We start from the raw sequence: 27883 nt of genomic DNA, 5'->3' as shown, positions 1-27883 counted from the left end.
GAAGAAGAAGAAGAAGAAGAAGAAGAAGAAGAAGGAGAATATGAACAATAAAATGACAATAAATACATACCTATCAACAATTGAATCTTAAAATCAAAATAAACAAACAAGGAATCTAATGAACAAAGTAAACAGATGAATAAAATAGAACAAGAGGCAAGAAACATGGAGCAGAGTGACGAATCTCAGAGGAAAGGGGAGAGAAGGGGCTGGGAGAGACTAACCAAAGAACTTGCGGTATATGCATATATGCATAACCTATGGACACAGACAATAGGGTGGTGAAGGCCTGGGGTGGGCAGGTACTGGGTGGAGGGGAGCACTTGTGGGGGGGGATTTCTGTAATCTCAACAATAAACATTTTAAAAATATATTTCGGTTTCAGTCATGTGTATATAATATATATGCATGTGTCTATTACATACATTTGTGTGAATTATGTGATATCTATTTGTATAATATATGTATATATGTGTCCATTATATATTTATAATGCACGTGCACGTGACATGTATATTTATGCATATGTGTGTACTTGATATACATTTCTGTATATGTGTGTGCATGTGATATGTGTGTGTGTGTATGTACAAGACTACGTTACAGAGGCTAGCCAGGTCATGATGGGATAGGTACGCACTCCCTACAGGCACTAAGTATCTGATCCTTTTTTCTCAGATGGGTCGTTTGGCATCTTATGGAGACCTCCCAGCCTGCTTCCCTAAAAGGTGCACAACTGACAGGTAAGTCCAACTCAGAGGCCAAAGCGTCCATGACCCAGGCCCCGCCCACCACCGCGCCACGCCCCTGGTCCCGCCCACGAGCTAGGCCACGCCCCCGATCTACGCGCCTGGGTCCAAACCAGGTCACGGCGTCAGGTTCCCACCCTCTGACGCGCCGTCCACGGCGGGCGCGCGCACGCTGGCGGGGCGTCGGAGGGCGCCGCGGCGTCAATGGCGGGCGCGCGCACGGCGGCAGCGACCCGCGGCCATCTTTCCTCCCGGCCGCTGCTCCGGGCGCGAGCGCGGGTCTGCTTCCCTGCGGCGCCCTCGGCCGGGGCCGGAGCAGCGGGAGGCGTGGATGAGGGGGAGTGAGGCGGAGCCCCCTCCGTGTCGCCGCCCCCCACGCGAGGACCGGCCCGGCGGGCAGAGCACAGGGTGGGCTCGAGGGCGCTCCCCGGCGCGGCCGTCCTCCCCGCCGGGACCCTCCCGGCGCTCCCCGCCGCCCGCCTGGCCGTCGCTTTCAGGCCCGGGCCGCTCCCCGATGGGCTAGGCTGTAAAGATGTTCAGCTTTGAAGGGGATTTTAAAACGAGGCCCAAAGTGTCCCTCGGAGGCGCGAGCAGGAAGGTAAGCGCGACCGGTGCCGCGGCGTCCGGGCCTCCGGGGGCGGGAACCGAGGGTCGGGTGCTGTGTCACCGCCCGCCGCCCCAGCAGGTGTGCGGGCCGCGGTCACCGCTCGCCCAGCTCCAGCCCGCGCAGGGAGGCGGGAGGCGGGAGGCGCAGCCTCCTCTGTCCGTAGCGAAGGACACAGTGTTTCTTCTCCGGAACCGGCCGCGCTACTGTGTCGCCCCGGCCTCCGGCAGCCCTCCCTCCCCCCGGGGCAGCCCTCCCCCCGGGCAGCCCTCCCCCCCCCGCCCCCCGCAGCCCTCCCTCCTCCGGGGCAGCCTTCCCCCCGGGGCAGCCCTCCTCCGGCGCCGCGCGCGGGGGGCCTTCGCCGAGGGACTGCACAGGCCGTGTTGGTCGCGCCCATGGCTGGGGCGAGCCTGTGGAGTTATGCTTTTCCAGCCCCCGGAAGCGTATTTCTGGAGAGAATCTAGGGCTTTTCTGCTACGGTTCTTATAATCGTTGAGAACCAGGGTGGACAGGAAGCCAGCACAGGCCCCGCGCCCGAGCCCGCGCCCTGCTCGCGTGGGCCGGGGACAGGCGCCCTGGCACACCCGCTCGGCCTGGCCGGGTGTTACCACCAGGCAACCCTCTGCTCCCAGGAGAGGAGTGGCAGGTCTCGCTTTTTAGCTGTGCACACAATTGCCATTTTCTACTACTTTTGACGGAGGCGTGGAGCTGACGTCACTCAGGGTCGCAACCTGCCCCTCCGTGTGGGCCTGAGGCGGGCTGGGGAGAGGGCAGGTGTGGACAGAACTCGCAGCAAGGCTGGCGCCTTGTACACCCCTGTTAGTCAGTCACTGCAGCAGGCTGCCCTGGGGGAGGTGCCAGCCCCCCCCCCCCCCCCCCCACCCAGGAGGCAGCAGTGGCCTGCGGTGCAGGGGAGGGTGCACTGGCTCCTGGAGGAATCCGAACGAGTAGGTTCAGCTTGAAGGATTTCACCTGTGAACGCAGCGGCGTGGCCACCCCTCCTCCCAGCGTTCCCAGGCTCCCTCCTGCCCCCCCCCCCCCCCCCCCCGCGTTTCCCCAGCGATAACTGTCTTCCCACCTCTGTTACCACAGGTAAGTTTTCCCTGTTGAATGACCTGTGAATGGAGTCTCATACAGTTTGCCATTTTGTTGGCTCTGGCGTCTTTGGCACATTCCGAGTTCTGAGAGGTGGAATCACCCATCTGGTTTTATCCCGTTGTGTGACACAGTGGATCCACTCTTTTTTTTTAATCCTCACTGGAGGATATTTTTTCCATTGCTTTTTAGAAAGTGGGAGGGAGCAGGGGGTGGTGAGGAGAGAGAAAGAGAAAAACCGATGTGAGAGAGACACATCAGTTGGTTGCCTCCGCATGAGTGCCTACCAGGGCAGGATCAAATCTGCAACCCAGGTACGTGCCCTTGACTCCAAATCCAACCTGTGATACTTGCGTGCGCTGGCCGACACTCTAACCACTGAGCACACTGCCAGGTGACCATTCTTCTTTACAGGCACTTGTGTGTGGGTCTTCTCTTCGGGGGGACGCACTGAGATGCCGGCTTCACCCTGAGCACACTCCACTTTCCCTTTCGGGCCACACCTGCCGGGTGAGGGAGTCAGTGCCTCCACCTCTTACTAACAGTACTGTCAGTCCCTTTAATTTTGGCAATTCTGGTGGGGATGTAGTTTCATTGTAGTTTTGATTTTGCTTCCTTATATTGAACACCTACCTACACATGCTTATTCTCCTTAATTCTCTTTAGCTGAATTACGGCCTAACCCTTACCTAAAAGACAAAAGCTATAATGATCTTTCTGTTAAATTAGTTGACATCGTCCCTTTTTTCTTGAGCTTAGTGGGAAACGTTTTGAATAAATACATACTTCTCCTCCCCCAATATAAATGAGCATTTTTAGTGGTTATTTCTGAGGGCTCTGTGTAGGATCTGAAACTGTAAGGAAACATTGTGCCCTCATTATTATTTTACTAGAGGCCCGGTGCACAAAATTCATACATGGGCGGGGGCGGGAGGAGTCCCTCAGCCCGGCCTGACCCTCTCCAATCTGGGACTGCTGGCTCCTAACTGCTCGCCTGCCTGATCGCCTCTAACCCCTCTGCCTGCCTGCCTGATCACTCCTAACTGCTCCCCTGCTGGCCTGATCACCCCTAACCACCTCTGTCTTGCCCCACACCCATGACCCAGGATTCCCTCCTCCGGCTGGTCGCAGGCACTTGGGACCCAGGCTTCCCTCCCTCTGGCTGGCCGCAGGCACCCAGGACCCAGGCCGGCTTCGCCTGGGCCAGCTGCAGCCTCAGGGGACCGTGGGCAGGTGGCTTTGTCTGGGCTGCAGCCGCAGGCGCCTGGGACCGCAGAGTGGGTGACTTGTCCCTCTCCCAGGCCGCAGGCGCAGGTGCTGGCACTCAGGACCACAGGGCGGGCACCTTGTCCCTCTCCTGGGCCACAGCCCCAGCCACTGGCGCCCGGGACTGAGGGGCATGCAGCTTGTCCCTCTCCCAAGCCACAGCCAGGCTGGTCCCTTTTCCTCTCTCGTGAGCTCATTTGTGCCTGGCTGGTCCCCATTCCTCTCTCCCCAGTGTTGAGTGTCTGAGCCATTACACCGTGAGGGCATGATGACCATTTGCATATTAGCTCTTTATTATATAGGATTTTATCTTTTACTGACTTCAGAAAGGAAGCGAGAGGGAGAGAGAGGTAGAAACATCAATGATGAGAGAGAATCATCGATCGGGTGCCTCCTGCACGCCCCCTCCTGAGGATCTAGCCTGCAACCTGGGCAGGTGCTGTTGATCGGAATCAAACCAGGGACCCTTCACTCCGCAGGCCGACGTTCTATCTACTGAGCCAAATCGGCTAGGGATGTGCCCTCATTATAATGTTGTTAGGAATATAAGCCTTAAACAGGTAAAGATGAAATTACGATAGAGAGTAGTTACAACATCTGAGTCTCCCTTGGGACTGGTCTAGGAAAGGATAGAGTTGGTTGGGGCTTAGTCTTTTTTTTTCTTTTTCTTTCTTTCTTTTTTTTTTTTAATATAGAGGAAGGGAGAGGGAGAGAAGATAGAAACATTAATGATGCACACCCCACATGGGATCGAGCCCACAACCTGGGCAAATGTCCTGACTGGGAATCAATCATGTGACCTCCTGGTTCATAGCACTCAACAATTGAGCCATGCCTGCCGGGCAGGGGCTTAGCCTTGAAGGACGAGTGGGATTGGGATAGGTCAGGGACAGGAAGGGGTATCCCAGCAGGTGGAAGGATGTGCATGGACTTAGTATTCACTGCGTTCCGTTGACTCTGGGGGTTTCAGGCTGTCGGGGCCTGGTGGAAGCAACAGTGCGAAGAATCCAGGGAGAAGAAGAGGGTCATATTTTTAGATTTAAAGGAAAGAAATGGATGTGGACACAGGAGAGTTTATAGATAGGAAGGAAAGTAAATTCCTTCCAACTTTCCAGATAGTTGAGGTGTACGTGGCAGTAGAATTAATACTTCTTTAATATTTTAAAAGAAATTAATAGACTTCATTTTTTAGAGCTTTCTTAAGTGTACAGAAAATCAAGCAGATGAAACAGAGTTCTTCATTCCCCCTTCCCTCCACCTACATTTCTCCTGTGATTAGCATCTTGAATGGTGTGGTTCATTTGTTACAGTTAGTGAGCCAATATTGATACATTAGGCTCCCTGTTTGTGCTGTACTTTCTGTGGGTTTTGATGAATGTATAGTGATGTGTGTCCAGTGCTACAGTATCAGACAGAGGAGCTCCTCACCCTGAAAGTCCTCTGCCGTTTACCTGCACATCCTCCATCTTACCTCTACTCCCACTGTAATTAACTCAAAAGAAAGGGTTTTACTTAAATATTCTTTGAATTGTGTAGAACTTTTATTTATTTTATTTTTATTTTTTTTAAAATATATTTTATTGATTTTTTACAGAGAGGAAGGGAGAGAGATAGAGAGTTAGAAACATCGATGAGAGAGAAACATCGACCAGCCGCCTCCTGCACATCCCCCACTGGGGATGTGCCCGCAACCCAGGTACATGCCCTTGACCGGAATTGAACCTGGGACCTTTCAGTCCGCAGGCCGATGCTCTATCCACTGAGCCAAACCGGTTTCAGCTGAATTGTGTAGAACTTTTAGTGTCATGTCAGTGCTTGAGAGTGGGAAATACTAACTTGAAGCAGATGTAAACTGATCATTTGTTTACATTGTTAAGTGGAGGAAATTGCTAATGACAACCCAAATAGATGAAACAGTGGAAACCTCATAGCTGTTTTATTTTAAATCAAGATATCAATAAACATGCTACAGTTCTTTTTTTATAAATGGTTAGCAGTTAATTTGAGCATTTGATTTTATGGAAATTGTCATGTTATATAAATTTACTTCAATATATACTCATTTTTTACCATAATTTTTTTTATTCTGATGGTTAATGAAATCTAATCTTCCTATCTAATTTAAACTACATATGACTGACTTTTCTAAAAACTTCTTTTTGTTACCACTAAGTTTATTTGCATGAAGAAAGCATTTTTTCCCCATATAAGAATATCTCTGTTAGTGAAGTTTGATCATATTTAATTTTCAGAGGAGGTAAGATAATGGGTCTAAATCTCAACTATCAAATAGAGACGTATGCTGTCATTTACTGTTATTTACATATTGATGAATAAATAGGTTTAGAGCCACAACTGTGGAGGTGAGAGATTAGCATGGGAAGTGATGAGGGTGCTCTGAGAACAATAGGCTTAGTCATCCAAAACACTTTCTGAAAGTGGTCTCTAACTGTTCCTAGGAACCCCTAACTTTTCTAGGCCTGTAGAACTTAAAAGGTAAAAGATGTTTTCAAATATAAGTGTAATAATTTGAAACAAAAAAACTTAACAAAATCTAAATGTGCTTGTTGCTGACACCTATTGTTCTTTTCCTCCGAGCCACTCATTTATGAACTTACTAGTGGCCCAGTGTACGAATTCATGCACCTTGAAAGGAACTGTGGGCCATGAGGCTGTGGTGGCAGCCTCTGCACCCCTGCTTGGCCCCTTCCGTCTCGGCCCTTGGTCCTGTTTGCTGGCAGCCCCACCCCTGCCACTGTCGCTCCCACGCGCTGACGGCATCAGCCCCGCTCGCACCTGCTGATGGTGCGGAGTAATTGGGGCCGGCACCAGCAGCGGGTGCGAGTGGGGCTGTCACTGGCAGTGGGTGCGAGAGGTGGCTGCTGCCCCGATTGCCCCTCAGGAGCAGGGGGAGGTGAGAAGCCCTCAGGGGCAATCGGGGCTGGCAGCTGCTGCTTGCGCCCACTGACAGTGCTGAGCGATCAGGGCCGGCGCTGGGTGCCAGCAGTGGGTGCGAGCAGTGGGTGTGAGCGGGGCCGGCGCTGGCAGCGGGTGCGAGCACCCTGTGAGACTGGTGCACGGAAGCAAAGAATTTTTAGTAATCACCAGAGTCTTGCCCCGTGACAGCGAATGGTGCCCTGCCTTGGTCTGGCTCCCCTGATCACCTGCTCCACCATCCCGCCACAGTCAAGGCCCACTATGTTCCGCACTCTTTGGCCTGTTGCCGACGCCCGCCATGTCCCTTGCATGCCCCCTGGTGGTCAGTGCACGTCATAGTGACCAGTTGTTCAATTGCTCCGCTGTTCAGTCTATTTTCATATTAGGTTTTTATATAGAGAGAACATAAATTCTTGGTTATATTGAGATTTTTTTAAAATTATGTTTTCATATAGCTTCATTAGTTTTATGTTCTAAAAAGTGAGAAAGTTGCCGAAACCGGTTTGGCTCGGTGGATAGAGCGTCGGCCTGCGGACTGAAAGGTCCCAGGTTCGATTCTGGTGAAGGGCATGTACCTGGGTTGCGGGCACATCCCCAGTAGGAGATGTGCAGGAGGCAGCTGATCGATGTTTCTCTCTCCCTTCCTCTCTGAAAAAAAATCAATAAAATATATTTTTTAAAAAAGTGAGAAAGTATTACATGTACATGGGTAATAATTCAAGCAGTAGAAAATACAGATTCAAGTACAATAATAAAAGTCGCCCTGCCTTTCGCTCCTACTAGGATCCCCTAACCCAGTCCTCTTTAGTCGGACTGTTACCAGATTCACTGTCCTCACAGAGCTGTTTTCTGCACATAGACTCACTAAGGGTGTCCACTCCTCTGGTTTAAACACATGATGGAGCATGTTCTTGCCTTCCCCTGGAGATAGTTCCAGGTCCATACACATCTGCGCTGCATTCTCATAAGGAGCTGCGTGACACTCCATGTAAAGAATGAATGTCTCAGCTTATTTAGTTGTCATGTCTTTGATGGCCATTTAGATGGTTTCAGTGTTTTGCTAATTTAAACAGCATTGCAGTGGATATCCTTGTCATGTGTCTATCATATGTGAGTTTGGATTTCTAAAAGTGCAGGTCAATGGCTGTGTACATTTTGAATTTTTGTAGATATTTCCAGATCGCCCGTTAAGGGTTATGTCAGTGCATGGACGTAGCTGCTGTCCTCTGTCTGCACCTCACAGCCTGTCCTGAGGTGTCGTTTGCCGATTACATAGGTGAAAAAGCCAATTTCACTGTGTTATGGCATTTTTTCCAAAAATGAGTAAAATTAATTTCCTATGTTTAAATGATATTTTTGTTTATTTCCTATATACTATTTATAACTTTTGCTAATTTTCCTATTTGATTGTTAATCTTTTAAAATTATTATTGAGCTTTTACAAATGTTCATTTTGCAGTGTTACAAATATTTATTACCACTTTGTCACTTTTTTAAACCTTGGTTATGATATTTTTCTGTGCAGAAAGTTTTAATTTTATGTGGTCAAATTCATCATTCTTAAGTGACTTAAGAGCTTAAATAACTTAATGACAACAGTAACATAGACTTAATATGTGATATCTTTCTTAGAAAGTCTTCTTCCTCTGAGATTTATTTTATTCCCACATTATCTTCCCATATTGTATGGTGCTGTGTCTGCATATAAATCTTAGGTTCATTAGGAAGCCATTTTGATGTGAAGACTAGGTATACGACGTCATTTGTTTAGGCTACTCAGTTGCCCAACACTATTGAGTAATACACTTTTCTCTATAGATTCCTGTTTTTTAAAAAATACATTTTATTGATTTTTTACAGAGAGGAAGGGATAGGGATAGAGAGTTAGAAACATCGAGAGAAAGAAACATCATACAGCTGCCTCCTGCACTCCCCACTGGCTACATCCCCGCAACCAAGGTACATGCCCCCGACTGGCATCGAACCTGAGACCCTTGAGTCCACAGGCCAACGCTCTATCCACTGAGCCAAACCAGTTAGGGCTAGATTTCTATTTCTTACCTCCATTTCTGTTTGCTCCTCCCTGGAGATCTCATTGACTTGTTTACTCATGCTTTGACCTCGTTAGTGTAGGTCATTGTCTGTCCCAAAGTATTGTGTGTGATGATTTAGTGGTATATGAAGGAACATCTTTAAAATTTAGTAGTATTTATTTCAGTGTCAGTAGAAACCTAACTAGGATATGAAACCTGTGATTTCCCTGAGATGCCTGTTGATGGTGAGGTGAACTGGGGAGCTTTGTGGTGAGCCAGGTGCAGGCATCATCAGCTTCCGTGGTTGCATCTGTGTGTACAGGCACAGCATGGGCTCTGTGTAGCCCTGGTCTGTATCGCTAGCGTGGATCCCTATATGCTGGCTCTCCTGTGTGTTGTTGTAGGTTTGGTTGTTCATTTTTATTAGCAGCATGGCAAGTTTTCACTTTCAGAAGGTGACAGCTATTTGCTAGTGTGCGCCACGTGTAGGTATTCGTAATTTTGACTTAGGATCATGACTCTGCCTTTATTTTTTCTGAGTCTGACATGGATTAGGGGTTAATGAAAAACAGTATCATTTTGAAAGCCTAAAGGTGAAGGTTGCCTTATAAAGTAAGGTACTAAGGATAGTTATGATTATTTATTTATTTTATATTTTTACTGATTTCAAAGAGAAAGGGAGAGGGAGAGAGATAGAAACATCAGTGATGAGAGAGAATCATTGATGGCTGCCTCCTGCACACCCCCTCTGGGAATCCAGCCTGCAATCCCAGCATGTGCCCTGACCGGGAATTGAACTGAGACCTCCTGATTCATAGGTCGATGCTCAACCACTGAGCCACACCATCGGGCATAATTTTATCTTTAATAAGACGAAGTTTATTTAGCAAGTTCGGAGGCAAAACAAGGACCGTTGGAGCTTAGGAGGGAGAAAGGTAGAGGTAAAGCACCTCCGGGAAAGGGAAGGTGTGGGCATGCTCCTGGGAGGGAGAGAGCCAAGGATAGATGGTTGCCATTTGTCTTCATAAAATAAGGACGAAGTAATGACCCACTAGAACGGGCTTTTAGTCTTGTAAACTTGCTGACTTCATAGAAAACAAAAACAAAAATGTAATGAAGATTTTGAAATCTGAGAGAGTGAAGCTATCTCATTATGAGCAAAATTCCAGTAAGAAACCATCACTCAAGCTTTATATTGAAACGAAAAGGCAAACTGTTAAACTTTTGGGAACAACAGGAAAGTCTCCTAAACAGCCTGAAAGCAAGTCCCCATATGACAGGGGAATTACAATTGGAAAGTCAGTTTATCTGTGGTATTGTATCTGACTGCAGTCTGGAGCTGCCAGGTGGCCAAAAGCATAAAAGTTGTGATGACAAGTGACAGCCAAGAGCATATCGGTAAGGTTCTTTTGATAATTAAGTGCCTTGTCTACGTATAGCTAGGCCAGGTATTTGGGGCAGCTGGTTGTCCACCAGGGAAGACGGGGTTGCTGTTGCTCACTGCAAACTGAGGAGTCTCCGATACGTTTAACTGCAATAACCCTTTGTTGTTTGACAAACATGAGGGCTTGAATAGACAAGCCCTCGAGGACATGTTCTGTCTATCTCATAAACTAGAGGAAATTTTTTTAAAATATGTTGGTGAATTTGTGACAAACAGTAACATAGACACATGTGTGATGTCAGTGATTCCATCAGAAATGACCTTCGTATCCAAAGGCAGTCCTGTAAATCTCACAAATGAGAGGCTAGTTAAGAGTAGTACCACCCTGGCTGGTTTGGCTCAGTGGATAGAGTGTTGGCCTGCGGACTGGAGCGTCCTGGGTTCAATTCCGGTCAAAGGCACATGCTTGGATTGCGGGCTCGATCCCCAGTGGGGGGCATGCAGGAGGCAGCTGATCAATGATTCTCACTCATCATGGATGTTTCTATTTCTCTCTCTCTCCCTCTCCCTTTCTCTCTGAAATCAATAATATATCCTATATAATAAAAGTGTGATATGCAAATTGATTGAACGATGGAATGACCAGTTGGCGGGGGGCGGGGCTGCCGCCGGCAAGCAGGCGGTGCCAGGCCAGCCAAGGCGAGTGCCAGCAGGCAGAGGATGGGGACATCCCTTGAGGGCTCCCGGACTGTGAGAGGGCACAGTCCTCTCCACTCTCCCCCCTAGTGTACAAATTTTTGTGCACCGGGCCTCTAGCATATATATAAAAAGAGTAGTACCTATGAGTGTCAATGCATCGCCCTGTTCAAGGCAGTGGCCTTCATCCTCCAGCTTTGTGAAGATATGGGCAGGTCCCCTATGCTGGAAACAGGAAGGTCTCCCCTTGACCTGGAACCATGGGGAAAGAATTGTGAAAAGCTTGAACAAAGTATTTTGCATCCCACATATATAAAGTTAAGAGTAAGCTCCATGAGTATGGTGAATGGATAGAAACAAGCCCCACATCCTTTAAAAAAAATCACCGAGAACAGTACTGGATAGAAGGCCACTTTCAAAAGGTCAGACCCTTGATGCCTTCTTGAAACAAAAGTTTGTTAAACCAAAATCACACTTAGTGTTTTGGTTATAGATTCATTTTAAGAATCCAGCTGTGTCAGAGAAGGGTGTTAAATACCAGGTGCTTGAGCTAATGATAAACATGGAAGTTAGCATTATCTGTTTTTAATATAAAATTTTTTTTTAATGCCAGTGCGTTTCTCTTGAATTTTACATAGCTCCTCATAGTTCTTTGCTTTAAAAAACTTAGTTTCCAGATGGGGCTTTTCAGAAATAAATGTATGATGTTTTGTTGTAATCAGTGTTTATTTTTTAATCTAGTTAATTTAAAATGTAACTGCACTTTTGTCTTCATTGTGTTTATTTTCAGGAGTATGTACTTTATACTTTGTCAGTGTTACAGGCTTTATATTTAGTGTAGTGAGCGATGCAAGGTTCCTCTTGAGAGGAATATAATTAAGTTGAAAAGGAGTCTTTTGTCAAGATAAAAGTTTTGTATCCTTTGCCTCTATCCAATGGTGGTGCCTGATGGCCTTGTACCTTATTCCTGGTGAGATTCGCCTGGTCAGGTGGTTGGTGTCTTCTGGGTTCCTACTGTCTTTCTCTTGGTGGTTAGTTACTAAGTGTCTTGAGGAAGACACTCAGATCAGGAAGCTCTTGTTTTTGCTCAGGCCTTGGCCTGCTAGCGTTAGCACAGGGCAGTAGGCTGTATGCCTCGTTCCTCTACATTCATTAACTGAATAAATTCTGAGGAAGAGGTTTTTCTTCTCTCCTATATGTATTTGATTGTTTATGTAACTGGAGTCATGATATATATTTTACTCTATGATTAACATTCAGAGCTATCACTAATTGTGAGAGAATATCGGAAAAACCCAAATCAAGGACAGAGTCCAGGATGTGAAAGACAGAGATGGAGTTTCAGATTGGTGGGAATTAAGGAGAAAGAGTAAGTCCAGTGAGGATCTGGATGGGATCCTAGAACAGGTAAAAATCATCAGTGGGAAACTGGTGAATTTCTAACAAAGTCTGTAGTGTAGTTAGTAATACTGTACCTGTGTTAATTTCTTATTTTTTCTAATTTTACTCCAGTTATGGAGGGGGAATGGGAAAAAGATAGAAGGGATAAGAGAACTCTTGTGATCATTCTGCAATTTTTTTTGGTCTAAAATTAAAAATAAAAGTTTCAGAAGTCAGTGGTACAGATAGTATAGGTTTGGTAGACCTTGTGGAGATGGCAAAGGGCCACCTGTGAGACCTGGTGGAGGAGGAGGAGGAGGAGGAGGGAGGTCTCCAGGCCCAGGAGTACCCTTCCTGCTCTCTTCCCTCCCTCTCCAGGGGCATTAAGGTAAATGGTCCTCCCTGACCTTCCATCCTCTGTGCCCTCATTGCTGCATAAAGTGTAGCGCACGTGACTTTTGTTCCCACCAGTGTGTCCCACTCCCACTGGTTTCTGCTATAACTGACTCTAGGCTTATGTTATAGATCACTGGGCTTCAAACTCAAAATTCCTGAGAAAGTCTAGTGTTGGATTAGAATTCAATTAAGCTTTTTGATACTTAGTACCTATTTTGATTTGAAAATATTGCAATGGTATGGTTCCTCCTTCTATTAGACTATTTTGTTTTACTTAGGGAAATGTTCATTCTCTCACTGTGAAAATATTTATTGAGCACCTACATGTACCAGACATTGAAGCAGATGACAGGGACGTGGTACTGCAAAGCGCATGAGCTCTGAACTTTTAGATTAGTGATGACTAAGCTCATCTGTGTGTGAAAGTAAATTTAGTGACTTTGGCCAGCATGTACCTTTTTTTAAGGTAAAGTGTTGGTTTATTAAATTTCAGATATTAAGTATGTTTTTTGTAATTATAACAGAGTATACTATTTCAGGAAATCCGAGGTTTTTAGTTATGATCAAATGATGAAAACACATTAAATTTGGACAAATAGAAATAGAAGGAAAATAAATCCTATATAATAAAAGCATAATATGCTAAGTGTCTGACTGATTGGTCATCTGTTCAGTCAACTGCTTGACCAGTTGCTGTGATGTGCACTGACCACCGGAGGGGAGGGGGGGGGGCAAACACTCCGACTGGTAGGTTAGCTTGCTGCTGGGGTCCAGTGCATCAGGACTAGGCGAGAGGGCGGGACATGCCCTGGAGCCCTCCCACAGTCCCTCCCTGACTGGCCGGCTCCTATTGGCCTGATCGCAGACCAGGCCAAAGGTCCCCACCTGTGCATGACTTCGTGCACTGGGGCTCTAGTTGTTGATATAAACATACCAACCAGTTCTGTTCATAAATAAAGATAATGACCAGAAATGTGACACTTTTTATCTGTAAGCTTTCCATAGTTCTGAACATAACTTTGTACTTTATACTCTAGATTTCCCATTCCCCTCCTTTTTCTTTTAAAAAATTTTTTTTATTGATTTCAGAGAGGAAGAGTGGTGAGAGATAGAAACATCTGGAGAGATAATCATTCATCGGCTGCCTTCTGCATGCCCCCACTTGGGATTGAGCCCACAACCCCAGGAATCGAATGAGCCCTGACCTCCTGTTTCATGGGTCTACTACACACAACCACTGAGCCACACCGGCTGGGCTCAATGTATAATTTTAAATTAGTGATTACTTGTTTTCCAACAGTCTTTTAATAGGGTATATATTTTTGTTAAAAAGTTTAAGTGTACTGATTTTTCTAAGAATTCATTTATAACATCTTTGACCTTTGACTTTATTTTGTATTAAATTTACAAAAATAAAATGTCTATGCTCTATAGTCTAGAACAGTTCTGGGGAGGGGAGGTTTTTTTAAAAAAACACATTTTTTATTGATTTCAGAGAGGAAGGGAGAGGGGGAGAGAGATAGAAATATCAGTAATGAGCCTTACCTGATTTGGCTCAGTGGATAGAGCATCGGCATGCAGACTCAAGGGTCCCGGGTTTGATTATGGTCAAGGACACATGCCTGGGTTGCAGGCTCAATCCCCGGGGGGGGGGGGGGGGGTGTAGGAAGCTGCCAATCAGTGATTTCTCTCTCATCATTGATGTTTCTATCTATTTCTTCGTCTCCCTTCCTCTCTGAAATAAATAAAAATATATTTTAAAAAAATAAGAAATATCAGTGATGAGAGAGAATCATTGATCAGCTACCTCCTGCATGCTCCCTTCTGGTAATTGACCTCACAACCAGGCATGTGCCCTGACCAGAAATCGAACCATGACCTCCTGGTTCATATATTTTAATTATGATGTGTCTGGGCATGGGCCTGTTTTGGTTCTTCTTGCTTGGGGTTCTCTCTGCCTCCTCAATTTATATGACTTTTTCCTTTACCAGGTTAGGGAAGTTTTCTGCCATTATTTCTTCAAAGACTTTCTCTATCCCTTTCTGCCTCTTCTGGCACACCTGCTATTCTAATATTGTTACGTTCATGTTGTCCCACAGCTCCCTTAAGCTGTAGTCCTATTTTTTAATTGTTTTTTCTTTTTGATTCTCTGATTGAGTGATTTTTTTTTGGCAAGAAAAACGATTTTAAACATGATAATGTTACCTGCAATAAACTCCAGTTATTCAAGAAAAATGATCTTACATATAATATTACATGCAATAAACATCAATATTTCAAGAATAAAAGGACTCAAGTATAATAATACTACCAAAACTGTACTAACATAGAATGATATCACAAAAGTTGTAGGAAGTATTAAAAATCTGCAAATAACAGGATTACTTCTGTTATATTTTAGAATATTTTTCCCTCCGCTGGCTCTATTTAAGTTCATCAGTTTATGTTGTTCATTACATTCGACAAATGAGTGAGATCATATGGTATTTATCTTTTCTCCAACTTGCTTATTTCGCTTAACATGATGTTTTTTGTGTTTTTAAAAAATATATATTTTATTGATTATTTTACAGAGAGGAAGGGTGAGGGATAGAGAGTTAGAAACATTGATGAGCGAGAAACATCCATCAGCTGCTCCTGCATACCCCCTACTGGGGTTGTGTCTGCAACCAAGGTACATGGCTTTGACTAGAATCGAACCTGGGACCCTCAGTCCGCAGGCTGACACTCTATCCACTGAGCCAAACCGGTTAGGGCAGCATGATTTTTTAAAAGTCTATTATGTCGGATATGAGTGTTGCTACTTCAGCTTTTTTTTTTCCATTTGCATGGAATTTTTTTTCCATCCCTTCACTTTCATCCTGTGTGTGTCTTTTGCTTTGAGGTAGGTCCCTTGTAGACAGCATATACTTGGGTCACGTTTTTGTATCCATTCAGCTACTCTACACCTTTTGATTGGAGCATTTAATCCATTTACATTTAGGTTTATTATTGAGAGGTACGTATTTATAGCCATTTTAATTCTGCATGGCTAGGTTTCTCTCTCTGTTTCTTCTTCTCAGCAATCCCTTACAGCAATCCCTTTAGCATTTCTTGTAATGCTGGCTTGGTGGTGATGAACTCCTTTAGCCTTTTTTTTTTTTGGTCTGGGATGCTCTTTATTTGACCGTCTATTTTGAATGATAGCCTTGCTGGATATGGTAATCTTGGTCTCAGCTCCTTGCTTTCCATTACCTTGAGTACTTATGCCATTCCCTTCTGGCCTGTAGAGTTTCTGATGAGAAATCAGGTGTCAGCCTTATGGGAACTCCTTTGTAGGTAACAGTTTTCTTTTCTCTTGCTGCCTTTAAGATTCTCTCTTTGTCTTTAATTTTTGGCATTTTAATTATGATGTGTCTGGGTGTGGGTCTGTTTGTGTTCTTCTTGTTTGGGGTTTTCTGTGCCTCCTGAACTTATGTGACTTTTTCCTTTACCAGGTTTAGGGACGTTTTCTACCATTATTTCTTCAAACACCTCTATTCCTTTCTCCCTTTCTGCCTCTTCTGGCACACCTATCATTCTAATATTGTTACGTTTCACATTGTCCCACAGCTCCCTTAAGCTGTCCTCTTGTTTTTTTAATTGTTTTTTTCTTTTTGGTTCTCTAATTGAGTGATATTTTCAACTGTCCTTTAATTCACTGATTTGATTCTCAGCTTCCCCTAATCTGCTGTGTACTCCTTCCAATGTGTCCTTTATTTGTGTTATGTCATTCTTTATCTCAAACTATTCTTTTTTCGTAGTTACTATATCTTTTTTCATACTCTTGAGCATTTTTAACATCATTACTCTGAACTCTGTTTCAGATAAATTTCTTATCACTGCTTTATTTATCTCCTCTTCTAGAGAATCACTAGTTCTTTCATTTGGAGGTTGTTTCTTTGTCTCCTCATTTTGGCTGCCTATTTGGGTTTGTGACTCTGTATTAGGTAGATCCTCTACACCTCTCAATCTCTCTAGTGCAGAACAGTGTCAAACGCTGCTCCTGGCTAATTAGATCAGGCAAAGACTCAAAGCCTCCAGAGACCACCTCTGTCCACAGACTGATAGGATTCCAATTTGAAATTGCTCCCAGGCAATCCTCCTCAAGTGTGGTGAGAGTTTTTTTTAATAGGTGGGGCACTTGCTTCTGGGTGGAGGCTAATTGTTATTTTTAGTCTCTTAAGTGTCCTCAGGGCAAGGTGTTTTCCAAAAGGGTGTGTCAACTGTCTGACCCCCCAGGCAAGGCAAATGTCTGTGTGGGTTAGATGTTCTCCCCTGCATGAGGGAATGACTCAGCATAGGAAACTGGGGGTGTCTGCCTTCTGAGTTCTAACCTCCATGTCCCCAGTCCTGGCTTCTGCTTGCACAGCTCCAGTCCACTCTGCCCTCCCTCTGCTGGAGCACAAGGTGGGTGGCTCCACAGGGAATTTTGTGTGTTGGTCCTTTAAGAGGATGCCTGAATTTCCAGCTGTCACTCCCTGGCAGACAGCAGCCTGCTGCTTTTCACAGCCAGATGTTAGGAGGGTACCCTTCTCAGTTGTGGTGCTATCTTCTGGGGGGCCCAGCTTGGGGATTAGATCCCAGAGTTCTCTGTGGCTCCCCATCACAGCTGAGATATCTCTCCGGGACTTCAGTTGCCATTTGTGGGTGCCGGCCCGGCCAGTCCTTTCGCGCCTCCGCCCCTCCTACCAGTTTCTATGCCGTCTCCACTTTTGGTCCTCTGGTATTGGGGTTCTCTCCTGCCAGTTTTCTGTTGATTATTCAGGAAATTTTTCTGTATTTTAGTTGTAATTACAGTTTGTTTCTGGGAGCATGTCCGTCAGCATCCACTTACTCTGCCACTATTTTTAATCTCCTGGTTCATATATTGACTCTCAACTGAGCCACACTGGCCAGGTGGGAGGATATTTTTATTCTATTTGAAATGTTTAATTGTCCCACTTATTTAGTCTTTTCTATGTACTGAGTAACTTTGTTCAAAATGCAGTTTTATTTATGATGAAAAAACATTAAAATTTGTTAATTTGATAACCATAAAGAAATTGATTTTTCCATTGAAATTTGTTTTAATATAATTGTAGACTTCTGTGCAGCTGTTAGAAATAATATAGAAAGGTTCCCTCCTTGACATTGCTTCATTTCCCCTGGGGGCTGTACTTTGCCAAAGTAGTCGTTGTCACAAGCAGGGTATTGGCATTGATACAGTGACCAATCTCATTCATATCTCCTGTTTCACTCGAACTCACTGTGTGTGAAGAAATAGGTTTTGTTCTTAGGAAACTACTGAAGTACTAACTTTAATTAGATTTGTGACCTCTGAAAACCATTTAACCTCTTGTGCCTCAGATTTCTCGCTAAGTCAGTTGGTTTGATTGGATGATCTTTAGAATCCTTTTTGGGTCAAAACATTCTATAATTTTTCTCTTTATGTTTAGGAAGAAAAGGCTTCTCTTTTACATCGTACTCAGGAAGAAAGAAGAAAAAGAGAGGTAAAAACAGTTTTTTAATCGTCTATAAGTATTTTTAAATTCTGGGTTTTACTGTTTTATATATATATAGATATGTATATATGTGTGTGTGTGTGTGTGTGTGTGTTCAGTGTGATGGACTATATGTATACTTACGTGTATATATTGAGCTTTAGAAACATTTCTGGATTTGTTGGATTTTACAGTAAAGCAGTTATCCTGACACCAATGTAGGAAAGATGGACAAAAGGGCGGTCTGTGGATTATGCGGCATTCCTAAAAGGCATGAAGCCGTACCACGTGGGAGATGGAGTACCCAGTTTAGTGTCAGCCTGAGTTTGACTGCTGACCCTCAGTTTCTGCATCTTTAAAACAAGAGAAATTCTCACGTGGAAGGTTATTGTACAGGTGCACGTGAAGGGTCTTTCTTAGGGCTGGCACAGCAGGCTGTCAAACGTGGTGCCTACAATGCTTTAATGATGATGAATACATTATTTTGCTAGGTCACTGAAGACAGTCTTAAGTCAGTAAAAATCGGAGTTTTCTGCTTTGAAACAAAGATGTGACCCTTAAAATAGGTGTTTGTATTGCCTGTCTGTATTCTTTTAATATTTAAAGCCAAATCCTAAAAAAAAAGTCACTATTCTGGTGGGATTGTAAAATAGTGAAGCCATTCTGGAAAACAGTCCGCAGTTCCTCAGGTATTAGTTTCACTCCTGTATTCACCCAAGAGAAATGAAAACCGTTTGTCCATGCAAAACTGTTCATGACTGTCCATAGCAGTATTGCTCATAGTAGCCCAAAGTGGAAGCACAAATGTCCATTGGCTGGTAAACTCAACGTGAGGCAACCATACAGTGGATATTAATTGGCCATAAAAAGGACTGAAAGACTGATATGTGATACAATGTGGGTGAACCTTAAAAAACGTCATACCAGCCCTAGCTGGTTTGGCTCAGTGGATAGAGTGTCAGCCCATGTACTAAAGTGTTCTGGGTCCGATTCCCATCAAGGCCACATACCTGGGTTGCAGGCTCTGATTCCTGATCCCTCAGGTCCTGGTTGGGGAGTGTGTGGGAGGCATAGAATCCATATGTCTCTCTCCCATCGATGTTTCTCTGTCTCTTCCATGCTTCTTCAAAAAAATAAAAAATAAAAAATAAATTATTTTACAACAAACATACTTCATGCCAAGTGAAAAAGCCACAGCCCGACCAGTGTGGCTTGGTTAAGTATCATCCTGGGCACTAGTTTGAATCTTGGTTAGGGCACGTGCCCAGGTTGCAGCTCAGTCTCTAGTAGGGGGTGTGCAGGAGGCACCAATCAATGATTCTCATTGATGTTTCTATCTCCCTCTCTCCCTCTTCCGTCCTCTCTCTGAAATCAATAAAAAGATATATATTTTTTAAAAGCCACTTACTCTGTGATTTCACTATATGAAATAGCCAGAGTACAGACAGAAAGTTCAAGTGGTTGCCAAGGGCATGGAAGTAGGGGAAGCCAGGACAGGGAATGATGGTGACTGCTAATAGGTACATGGTTATTTTGGGGAGCGGGTGATGAAAGTGTTCTAAATTAGATAGATGGTTGCACAAATTTGAATATATCAAAAATTGGTGATGGTATAGTTTAAAAAGTGAATTTTGTGCTATGTGAATTATATAGCTGTAATTTTTAAGTCTTTACTAACTAAATGTTATTTTCACTGATTCTGACCGACTGTTCCCTCCTTCCTCCTTTATTCAGGAAGAAAGGCGAAGATTGAAAAACGCAATAATTATTCAGTCATTTATTCGAGGCTATCGAGACAGAAAACAGCAAGTAAGTCTGTTTATAAACTGAGAATGGTCAGAAAGGCATATGAGTGCTTATCTATAATAATAAAAGTATAATATGCAAATTGACCAAATGACCAAACAGAATTACCATCCGGACGACCACACTATGACATGCACTGGCACCAGGCCAGCCAAGGTGAGTGAGATGCAATTGGTAAGGGGGCCCGGCCATTGCCCCATGATCGCCCTGCAGAGGGAGGCCCAGGCTAGCCAAGCGGTCACACTCCACACCTGTTGCCTGCAGAGGGAGGCAACCGGTGGAAGGGGGAAAGGGTGGCAGTGCTGCACATATGGTAAGCAGCGGTGGGGACAGGGCCAGCTGTTGGCAGCTGGGGGAAGGAAAGCTCCAATAGGCCCAGCCAGGCCTAGGGACCCTACCCGAGGGGTCCCGGATTGCAATAGGGTGCAGGCTGGGCTGAGGGACTACCCCCCTTCCCCCCCTCACAAATTTTGCGCACCAGGCCTCTGGTCTAGTCTAATAAAAGAGAAATATGCAAATTGACCATACCTTTGCTATACCCCAAGCCACGCCCACCAGCCAATCAGAGCGGCTATATGCAAATTAACCCAACCAAGATGGCGGCCAGCAGCCACGGAGCTGGAGCAAGAAGGAGGCTTGGTTGCCCCTGCGATGGAGGAAGCCAAGCTTCCCCCCTGCCCTGGCTGGCTCTGGCCTCGGCTGAAGGCAACAAAGTTTCAATTATAGAAGAAAAATAAATCCCAGATATCTGCTTCCAGCCAGCCTCCACTGGGAGCTTGGGTGGCTGGGGACTGTGGCCAGCCTGCAAACAGCCATCAGCCCCTCACCCAGGCTGGCCAGGCACTCCAGCAGGACCCCCCCCCCCCCGCCCACCCTGATCCGGGACACCCTTCAGGGCAAACCAGTTGGCCCCCCACCCATGCACCAGGCCTCTATCCTATATAATAAAAGGGTAATATGCAAATTGACCCTAACAGATGAACGACTGGGAATGACTGGTCACTATGACACACACTGACCACCAGGTGGCAGACACTCAATGCAGGAACTGCCCCCTGGTGGTCAGTGTGCTCCCACAGGGGGAGCTCTGCTCAGTCACAAGCCAGGCTGATGGCTGCCAGTACAGCGGTGGTGGTGGGAGCCTCTCCCGCCTCCTCAGCAGCCCTAAGGATGTCCGACTGCAGCTCAGGCCTGCTCCCCACTGGCAAGTGGGCATCCCCCAAGGGCTGCCTGGCTGCCAGAGGGATATCTGACTGCCAGCTTAGGCCCGATCCCCCCGGGGAGCAGGCCCAAGCCAGCAGGTGGACATCCCCCGAGGGTTCCCAGACTGCGAGAGGGCACAAGCCAGGCTGAGGGACCCCCCCCCCCTTCCCGAGTGCACACATTTTTGTGCACCGGGCCTCTAGTCCTATATATTAAAAGGGTAATATGCAAATAGACCAAACAGCAGAAAAATGGAACCAATTAAACCGTAATATGCTAATGATATGCTAAGGCTGCTCAACCGTTCGCTATGATGTGCACTGACCACTAGGGAGCAGATGCTCCGACCAGTAGGTTAGCTTGCTGCTGGGGTCCAGCAGATTGGGACTGAGCAAGATGGGCCGGACATGCCCTGGAGCCCTCCTGTGGTCCCTCCCCAGCCCTATCATGCCCAGGTAGGGTCCCTCAGTTTGGCCTGCACCCTCTCACAATCCGGGATCCCTCAGGGGATGTCGGAGTGCCAGTTTCAACCCAATCCCGCAGGCCACTCCCCTTGGGAGGTTGCCAGATGCAGGGCTCATGGCTGGTATGTGCTGCCTTGGCAGAGGGAGCCTCTCCTAATCGGGACTGATTGGGCACGAGCCTGCAGCAGGCACAGTGGGGCCAGGATGAGCAGGAGCGGCAGGTAGGAGCTGCAGGTGGCGTTGGACAGCGGGTTTCGGTCTGATCCCTGCAGGCCACCCAGAGGAACCCCACCTGTGCACGAATTCGTGCACTGGACCTCTAGTAATGACCTTGGATTCCTAGATGTGGAATCTATGTTGTATGTATTTCTGTATGCCTGTTTAGTGAAAGTTAATGTTGATAATAGTATTTCCCCTAGTAACTAGTTTTTTATTAATTTAGATTTACCTAAAGATCTATAGGTAGGTGAGGTTTCTTAAAATAGTAAAATACAAACATGCCAAACTACAGGTAAAAATCTAAAGAGGAGAAAGTGGTGGAAGACTGTCTTAGTGGGTATTGAAGGGTCTGCCATTACATTCCAGGTGTTTGGGTTTTATTTAACCTGCTACCCATAACTCCACGGCAATGGCAGGATAATTGCCCGTTTACCCAGTCCTGTGAGAACACTTATGTACACTGCCCATCGCAGTGGCGGCCTGTGTGCTGACTGTGCGCTGTTCTGTTTCAGTACGCCATTCAAAGAACTGCATTTGACCGCTGTGCTAACTCGTCCCAGGCTGGGGGCACGCTTTCCATTGCCAATGGCCCCAACCTGACCCTTTTGGTGAGGCAGCTTCTGTTTTTTTACAAACAGAACGAAGACTCAAAACGTTTGGTGAGTGTTAACGGTGTTTTCACTAACCTAGTTTTATAGAATCTCCAGTTTCTAAAATGCAGTCAGATAACCCTCCACTGTCTCATCTTCATGAACTTTTCCTCAGCGGGAGTAGGTCGTCTTTGTGGTGATATGTTTTACCTCTTAAAGATCGATGTAAATTTTTAATATGGAAAATTTCAAATATTAGAAAAAGTAGAATAGTGTGCTGAGCCATCCACCACATACCCAGGACAGTCATTGACACCTGGTTTCATACAGAACCCTCCACACCTGTGCCTTTGATCACTGTGAAGGGAATCATAAATATCATAGCCTGTTATCAGTAAGTTATTTAGTCTAAATCCCAAATTACAGGGTCTCTTAAAACAACCAGAATATAATTGGATAACTGAACGACTTAAATTGTCTAGGCCAGCGGTTGGCAAACTCATTAGTCAACAGAGCCAAATATCAACAGTACAACGATTGAAAGTTCTTTTGAGATCCAAATTTTTAAACTTAAACTATATAGGTAGGTACAATGTTATTAACTTAATTAGGGTCCTCCTAAGGCTTAGGAAGAGCCACACTCCAGGGGCCAAAGAGCCGCACGTGGCCGCGAGCCGCAGTTTGCCGACCGCGGGGCTAGGCTTCTGCTGTCGGTGATGAGGGGCAGTGTGAGTTAATGGCGGGAGCACACAGGGAGCACAAATGAGCAGTCGGGGCAGGGGACAAAGGCACGCCTTCCAGCTTGGCCAGCGTTTGGCTGCAGGTCCCAGCCCTGCCTCCTGAGTGAGCTGGGCTGGACCGTGGGAAGAACGCCATAAACTAGAGCCGGTCTAGGGGGCAGTGCCAGTGGCTACCCCCTCCCCCCCACCCCTCACCCCCCACCCTACGCTCTGGACTTCCTGAGTGCTGGCCCTTCCAGGCGTCTCTCTGAGTTTAGAGGAAGCAGCTTCAGGAAAGTACCACAGCAGGTTTTCCCGGTTCCATGTACTCTGGTCTGGTAGAGGGAGGACCACCACGAGCTGACAGGCGGTGCGAGGGGCCGTCAGCCGGTTGTCTCCGAGCACCCTTACCTTAGGAATTGCTCCTGCCTCCTCCAGCTATAAAATCTGGTTGCTCTCCCAGGGGTTCCACAAGTGCAGCAGGCACAACTGGAGAGCTGGGGGCGGGGGGGGGGGGGGAACGCGCATGCTGACTCCAGGCCCTGAGCAAATACGAGGCCAAGCCTCCTGTGCAGAGTCTGAATCAGTAGAATTAAATGCCGTCAAACCTGGTTAATGTGACGAGTGAACTTGATATTCAGTTTGCAAACAAAAATATAAACACAGTAAATCAGTTACACGTGGGGAAGTCTCCTGGCCAGTCTTCAGATTCCCTGACTTCCAGTGCGTGTGTCAGGCGCTCTGTGCAGGACTAAGCATAGGGCTCCCCATCCTCACCCCCTCCCTTTGTTTATTTCAGTGACTTGACCTGTGATCTGTGTTACAAATAAAGTAGAAGCGATTCCTCATTAGGTATTGAGTTTTCAGAGTCATCTGTGGCAGCTGCATCCATACAAACAGGATGCGAGTTAGAGATCTATCTGATATTTGCTGAACTCACTGAGGTGATTCTGTGATCCTGACTTTTTCCCCAGCTGCATTGAGACACAACTGACAAATAAAACTGTGGGATATTTAAAGTGTACACCATGATGATTCTGTGTACATAAACACTGAAAGGTTCCTGCCACCTAGTTGAGGAACAGCACATCTATCACCTCAGCATCACACACCTGAGCGCCTGCTGGGAGCAGTGGGCCTGAGTGCCTTTCCTGCCAGAGCTGCCTGGAGCACGCAGCAGGAGAGGGTGCTGGGGACACGTGCCCTGTGTAACTAGTCTCATCATTGGGGTCGCCTGTATTTGTAGTATGGATTGCTCATTTTTCAAATGTACTGTTTCTGTTTCAGATTTACATGAGTTTTAAGTGTACTTTGTTTTAGTAATAAATTTAGTAATTTAGCTTACTGCCGGAGTGCCATTTTAAGGGACAATTGACAGCATGTGTATACCGCTCAATAAAACCTGACCCAGAGGAGTCACTTCTCACCATGCCTGATCAATTAGTGTTGGTTACATGTCTGTTTACCACCTGAGGGGATTTGAAATGTTGGTGATTTGTCACAACTAGCTCTGTGGATTGAGAGTTGTAATCTGTGTGTTTTGCTGTTTCAGATATGGATGTATCAGAACCTCATTAAGCACAGCTCTCTGTTTGTCCAGCAGTTGGATGGATCCGACAGACTTACATGCTTATTTCATTTAAAGAGGTTGATGAGCCTCTGTTGCAGGTAAATCTCTTCATCATCGGCAGCGTGTGTAAATGTGCTGATCCCTTTGAATATCTGGACGAGTACCTGTGACAGTGGGGTTTTTTGTTTGCTTTTGATACGATGGAGTATTCTGTGTGTTAAAATTTTTAATTGTGGTGAACATGGCCTGTAGACATTAAAATGTAGGTCAAAGTACCATCCAGGGGATATTTTCTTTCAAGTGTGCCCTGGGATAACTGTGATCCGCCAGAGGCCTGGTGTCAGAAACAGCTAGAGCACTGCTGCTCTGAGCCCATATATTGTTCTGAATTCTGCTCAACTACGCCAGCTGTAGGGCAGGTTCCTTCTCGAACCCTGCTCATTGCACTAACTGTCTGGTCTGAGCCCCTCTGCCAGGGACTGGACCTCTTGGACACTAGGTCTTAGATCGAGAAGCCATGAGAAGTTCTGGGTGTATATAAGGAAGCCTTTATTATAGAAGCCAGTGGCCATAGAGCCATCATACAAAACAGTCCTTCACAGCAGTCCCATACAGGTAGCCACACACTGGCTGGTGAACAAATATATCTTTCCCACAAAGGCAGCATTTTTAGCCTCTCTACCCACAGCTATTATCTGAGCAGCTGCACACTGCCCTTAGACTCACTGCCTCACATAATATTGGCACCTGAGCTCTCTGGCCTCAGTAGCCTCTCCTGCCTCCCCAGCCTCTCTCTCCTCTTTAGCATACTAGCTTTACATGGTAGCCATATCTGAGCTCTCCATGAGCTCTTAGCCTTTCATCGTAGCAGCACTGGCTCTCAGCTTCATCTGCCTCATCTGAGCTCACTAGCCTTAGTAGTATCTATACAAACAGTCCTCGGGGGTTGTCGGACTCGACGTATGTCGTTTCGTGGTTACGTTGCTATCTCCCATTTATTTATTTAAAAAAAAAAAAAGTTCCGTCATTTCGATGTATGTACATATGTGCTTTATGTTTTTTATCATTTATTTACCACAAGTAAAGGTCAGGAATTGTTATCTTTCTTTTAAGTTTTTTTTACTGTTGCACTTCATTACTGCTGGGTATGTGCTCCATGTGAGTGACGTAGGTGCTTATGTAGGTGGGTTCCGACTTACAGCGAAAATCGCGTTACGTCGTGCTGTAGGAACGGATCTCCAATGTTACCCGAGGACCTACTGTATATAATAGGCTAATACGCCAAGTGTCCAGCCGACCGGTCACTCTGGTGTGCAGTGACCACCAGTGGGCAGACCTCAATGCATGAGCTGCTGTGACGCATACAGAGAAATGACACCACGGACCTGGCGCCCACAAAGCAACACTCGGCTTCCCCCAAGTGGGACACAAGCCCCACCACCACCCCATGGCACAAAATGCGGCTCACAGTCCAGCCCGGAAATGGTCGCTGTGGGCGCCGGGTAATGACGTCACATAGCAACACCCGGCTTCCTCTTCCTTGCGACAGGCCATTTAACAATAAACAGCACCTAGCTACGACTAGCCTCCTTGAAGTTTCTTCAGCTCCAAAACATGACTTCCTTTATAGCCAGGTGCAAACATTTCACACTTTAACCAAATGTCTGTGAAGCGTTTTCCCATGCCTCATCTCATTTGATACTCACAGAAGTCCTGGAGTAGGTAGACAGGATACTCAGTGGAATCCTGTTTTCTTTTAATTAGCTTGAAAATGATTTAGAACGTTTAGAAACCTGACCTGACTGAAAAGAAGTTAAGAAATGGTGGACCTTGAAAATGACTTCAGGGTTTCTCACTGCGCAGAATATAGTCAAAAACTGCTGCAGTTAAATATTTTACCCTTTGTTCTCCCTGCATGACTTACAATAATAATCTGCTTCATGTTGATATTTACTACTGTGTTGCTGACAATTACCTGAAAGAGAAGTTGGGGTGCTTCACTGGACTGGAAAAAGTTTAGCTACGTCAGAAAGCAGGTCTAATTAAGCAAGTTTATTCTATAGCTATAAAAGGCTAAGTTGACTCGCACATGCGTGCAATACATATAAAGCTCTCACTGGCACCAATCGCACACATGTGTTTTGATCTGCATTGTCGATTGTGAATTTGGTTGACACTCCTATTATAGAGAAATGGCGAATAGCAATATTTAAATATTCTAATTAATTTCCTTTCAATGTGCATGAATCTGTGCACCGGGCCACTAGTACTTTAATGCTACTTAGACAAAAGAGGCCTCGTTCCAGTAGTTACATCCATCATTTGGGTTATAGAAGGGCACAGTGTACCGTGAGATCGCTGTGGCCTTGCTTGCACCTGCAAATGGTATCTTAGTCTTGAACATTCTCTTTCAGATTCCCATGTTTAGAGTGGCCTTGGCCATCCAGCGTACTATCAACAAGGCCTTGAGTATCTGGCGTCTGGCATCATTCCCACACCTGGTTACTAGGGAATGGATTGGCCAATAGCGAGGCCTCCTGCGGTGAGAACAGTTCTGTTCTCCCAGGGCCTCTGACTTTGAAGCCAGCCTTTTGCCAGGCTCTCAGTGTGACTTATGCATGAACCTGAAGTAAGCCATTTCCATGACTTGCTTGTATTCAGTCTGCATCATCCCATGTTTAAGTGATGTGAACTGTTAGTACCTAAGTGAAAGAGCAAGTTAGTATTTTCGCCATCTTTATACAATTGCTGTATCTGCAGTAGCAGAAGTTTCAAATGATTCTGAGCCTAGATACAATTTCAGTTAATTTTCTAGAGGCTGCATTAGAAAAGCTTGTTTAGGATTCCTCTCAGAACTAGGCCTCATTAACCCTTTGAGTGCCAACCAATATCCTAGGAACTATGCTAAAATTGCCAAGGCATTTTTGCTGATTTTACAGCAGTTTAGGGGGAAAAAATTATGAATCGCAAGTAAGTGAGGTTACATGTTCAAAAACTTAAGGAAACCTTTACTACATTGACATATTTAGCAATATCATCATCACTAATAAAAGCAGATTTAGAACTGGACGCCATTTCGAAGCTTTGATAGCGCTCCCGGCACTTTTGGCAAAAGATAGGAGGAGCGCAATCGCGCTCCCTGGCACTCTAGGGGTTAACATACTTTCCCAAAATATTTAGCTGATCCAAAAAGTAGAGAACCTCATAAAAGCGAGAGAACCCAGAGGACCACAAATCCCAAGAATTTCCATTTTTTTTCCTAATGCCTTGT

At 45.7% G+C, this 27883-nt stretch overlaps 1 protein-coding gene across 1 annotated transcript in view; it reads left to right on the top strand.

Moving 5' to 3' along the window:
• The first annotated feature begins 962 nt into the window (after positions 1-962).
• The window catches only part of UBE3C (ubiquitin protein ligase E3C), a 113668-nt gene continuing 86747 nt past the window's right edge, over positions 963-27883 (top strand). The window contains exons 1-5 of the mRNA XM_081101867.1: positions 963-1347; positions 17997-18050; positions 19776-19850; positions 22246-22392; positions 24595-24710. Coding sequence (XP_080957993.1) covers positions 1282-1347; positions 17997-18050; positions 19776-19850; positions 22246-22392; positions 24595-24710 — 458 coding nt within the window. The 5' untranslated portion in view covers positions 963-1281. The remainder of the gene's footprint in view (positions 1348-17996; positions 18051-19775; positions 19851-22245; positions 22393-24594; positions 24711-27883) is intronic.

Source organism: Myotis nattereri (genome assembly GCF_964212035.1).
Source record: "Myotis nattereri genome assembly, chromosome: 11".
NCBI classification, from domain to species: domain Eukaryota; kingdom Metazoa; phylum Chordata; class Mammalia; order Chiroptera; family Vespertilionidae; genus Myotis; species Myotis nattereri.
This window is presented reverse-complemented; position numbering and strand designations above follow the sequence as displayed.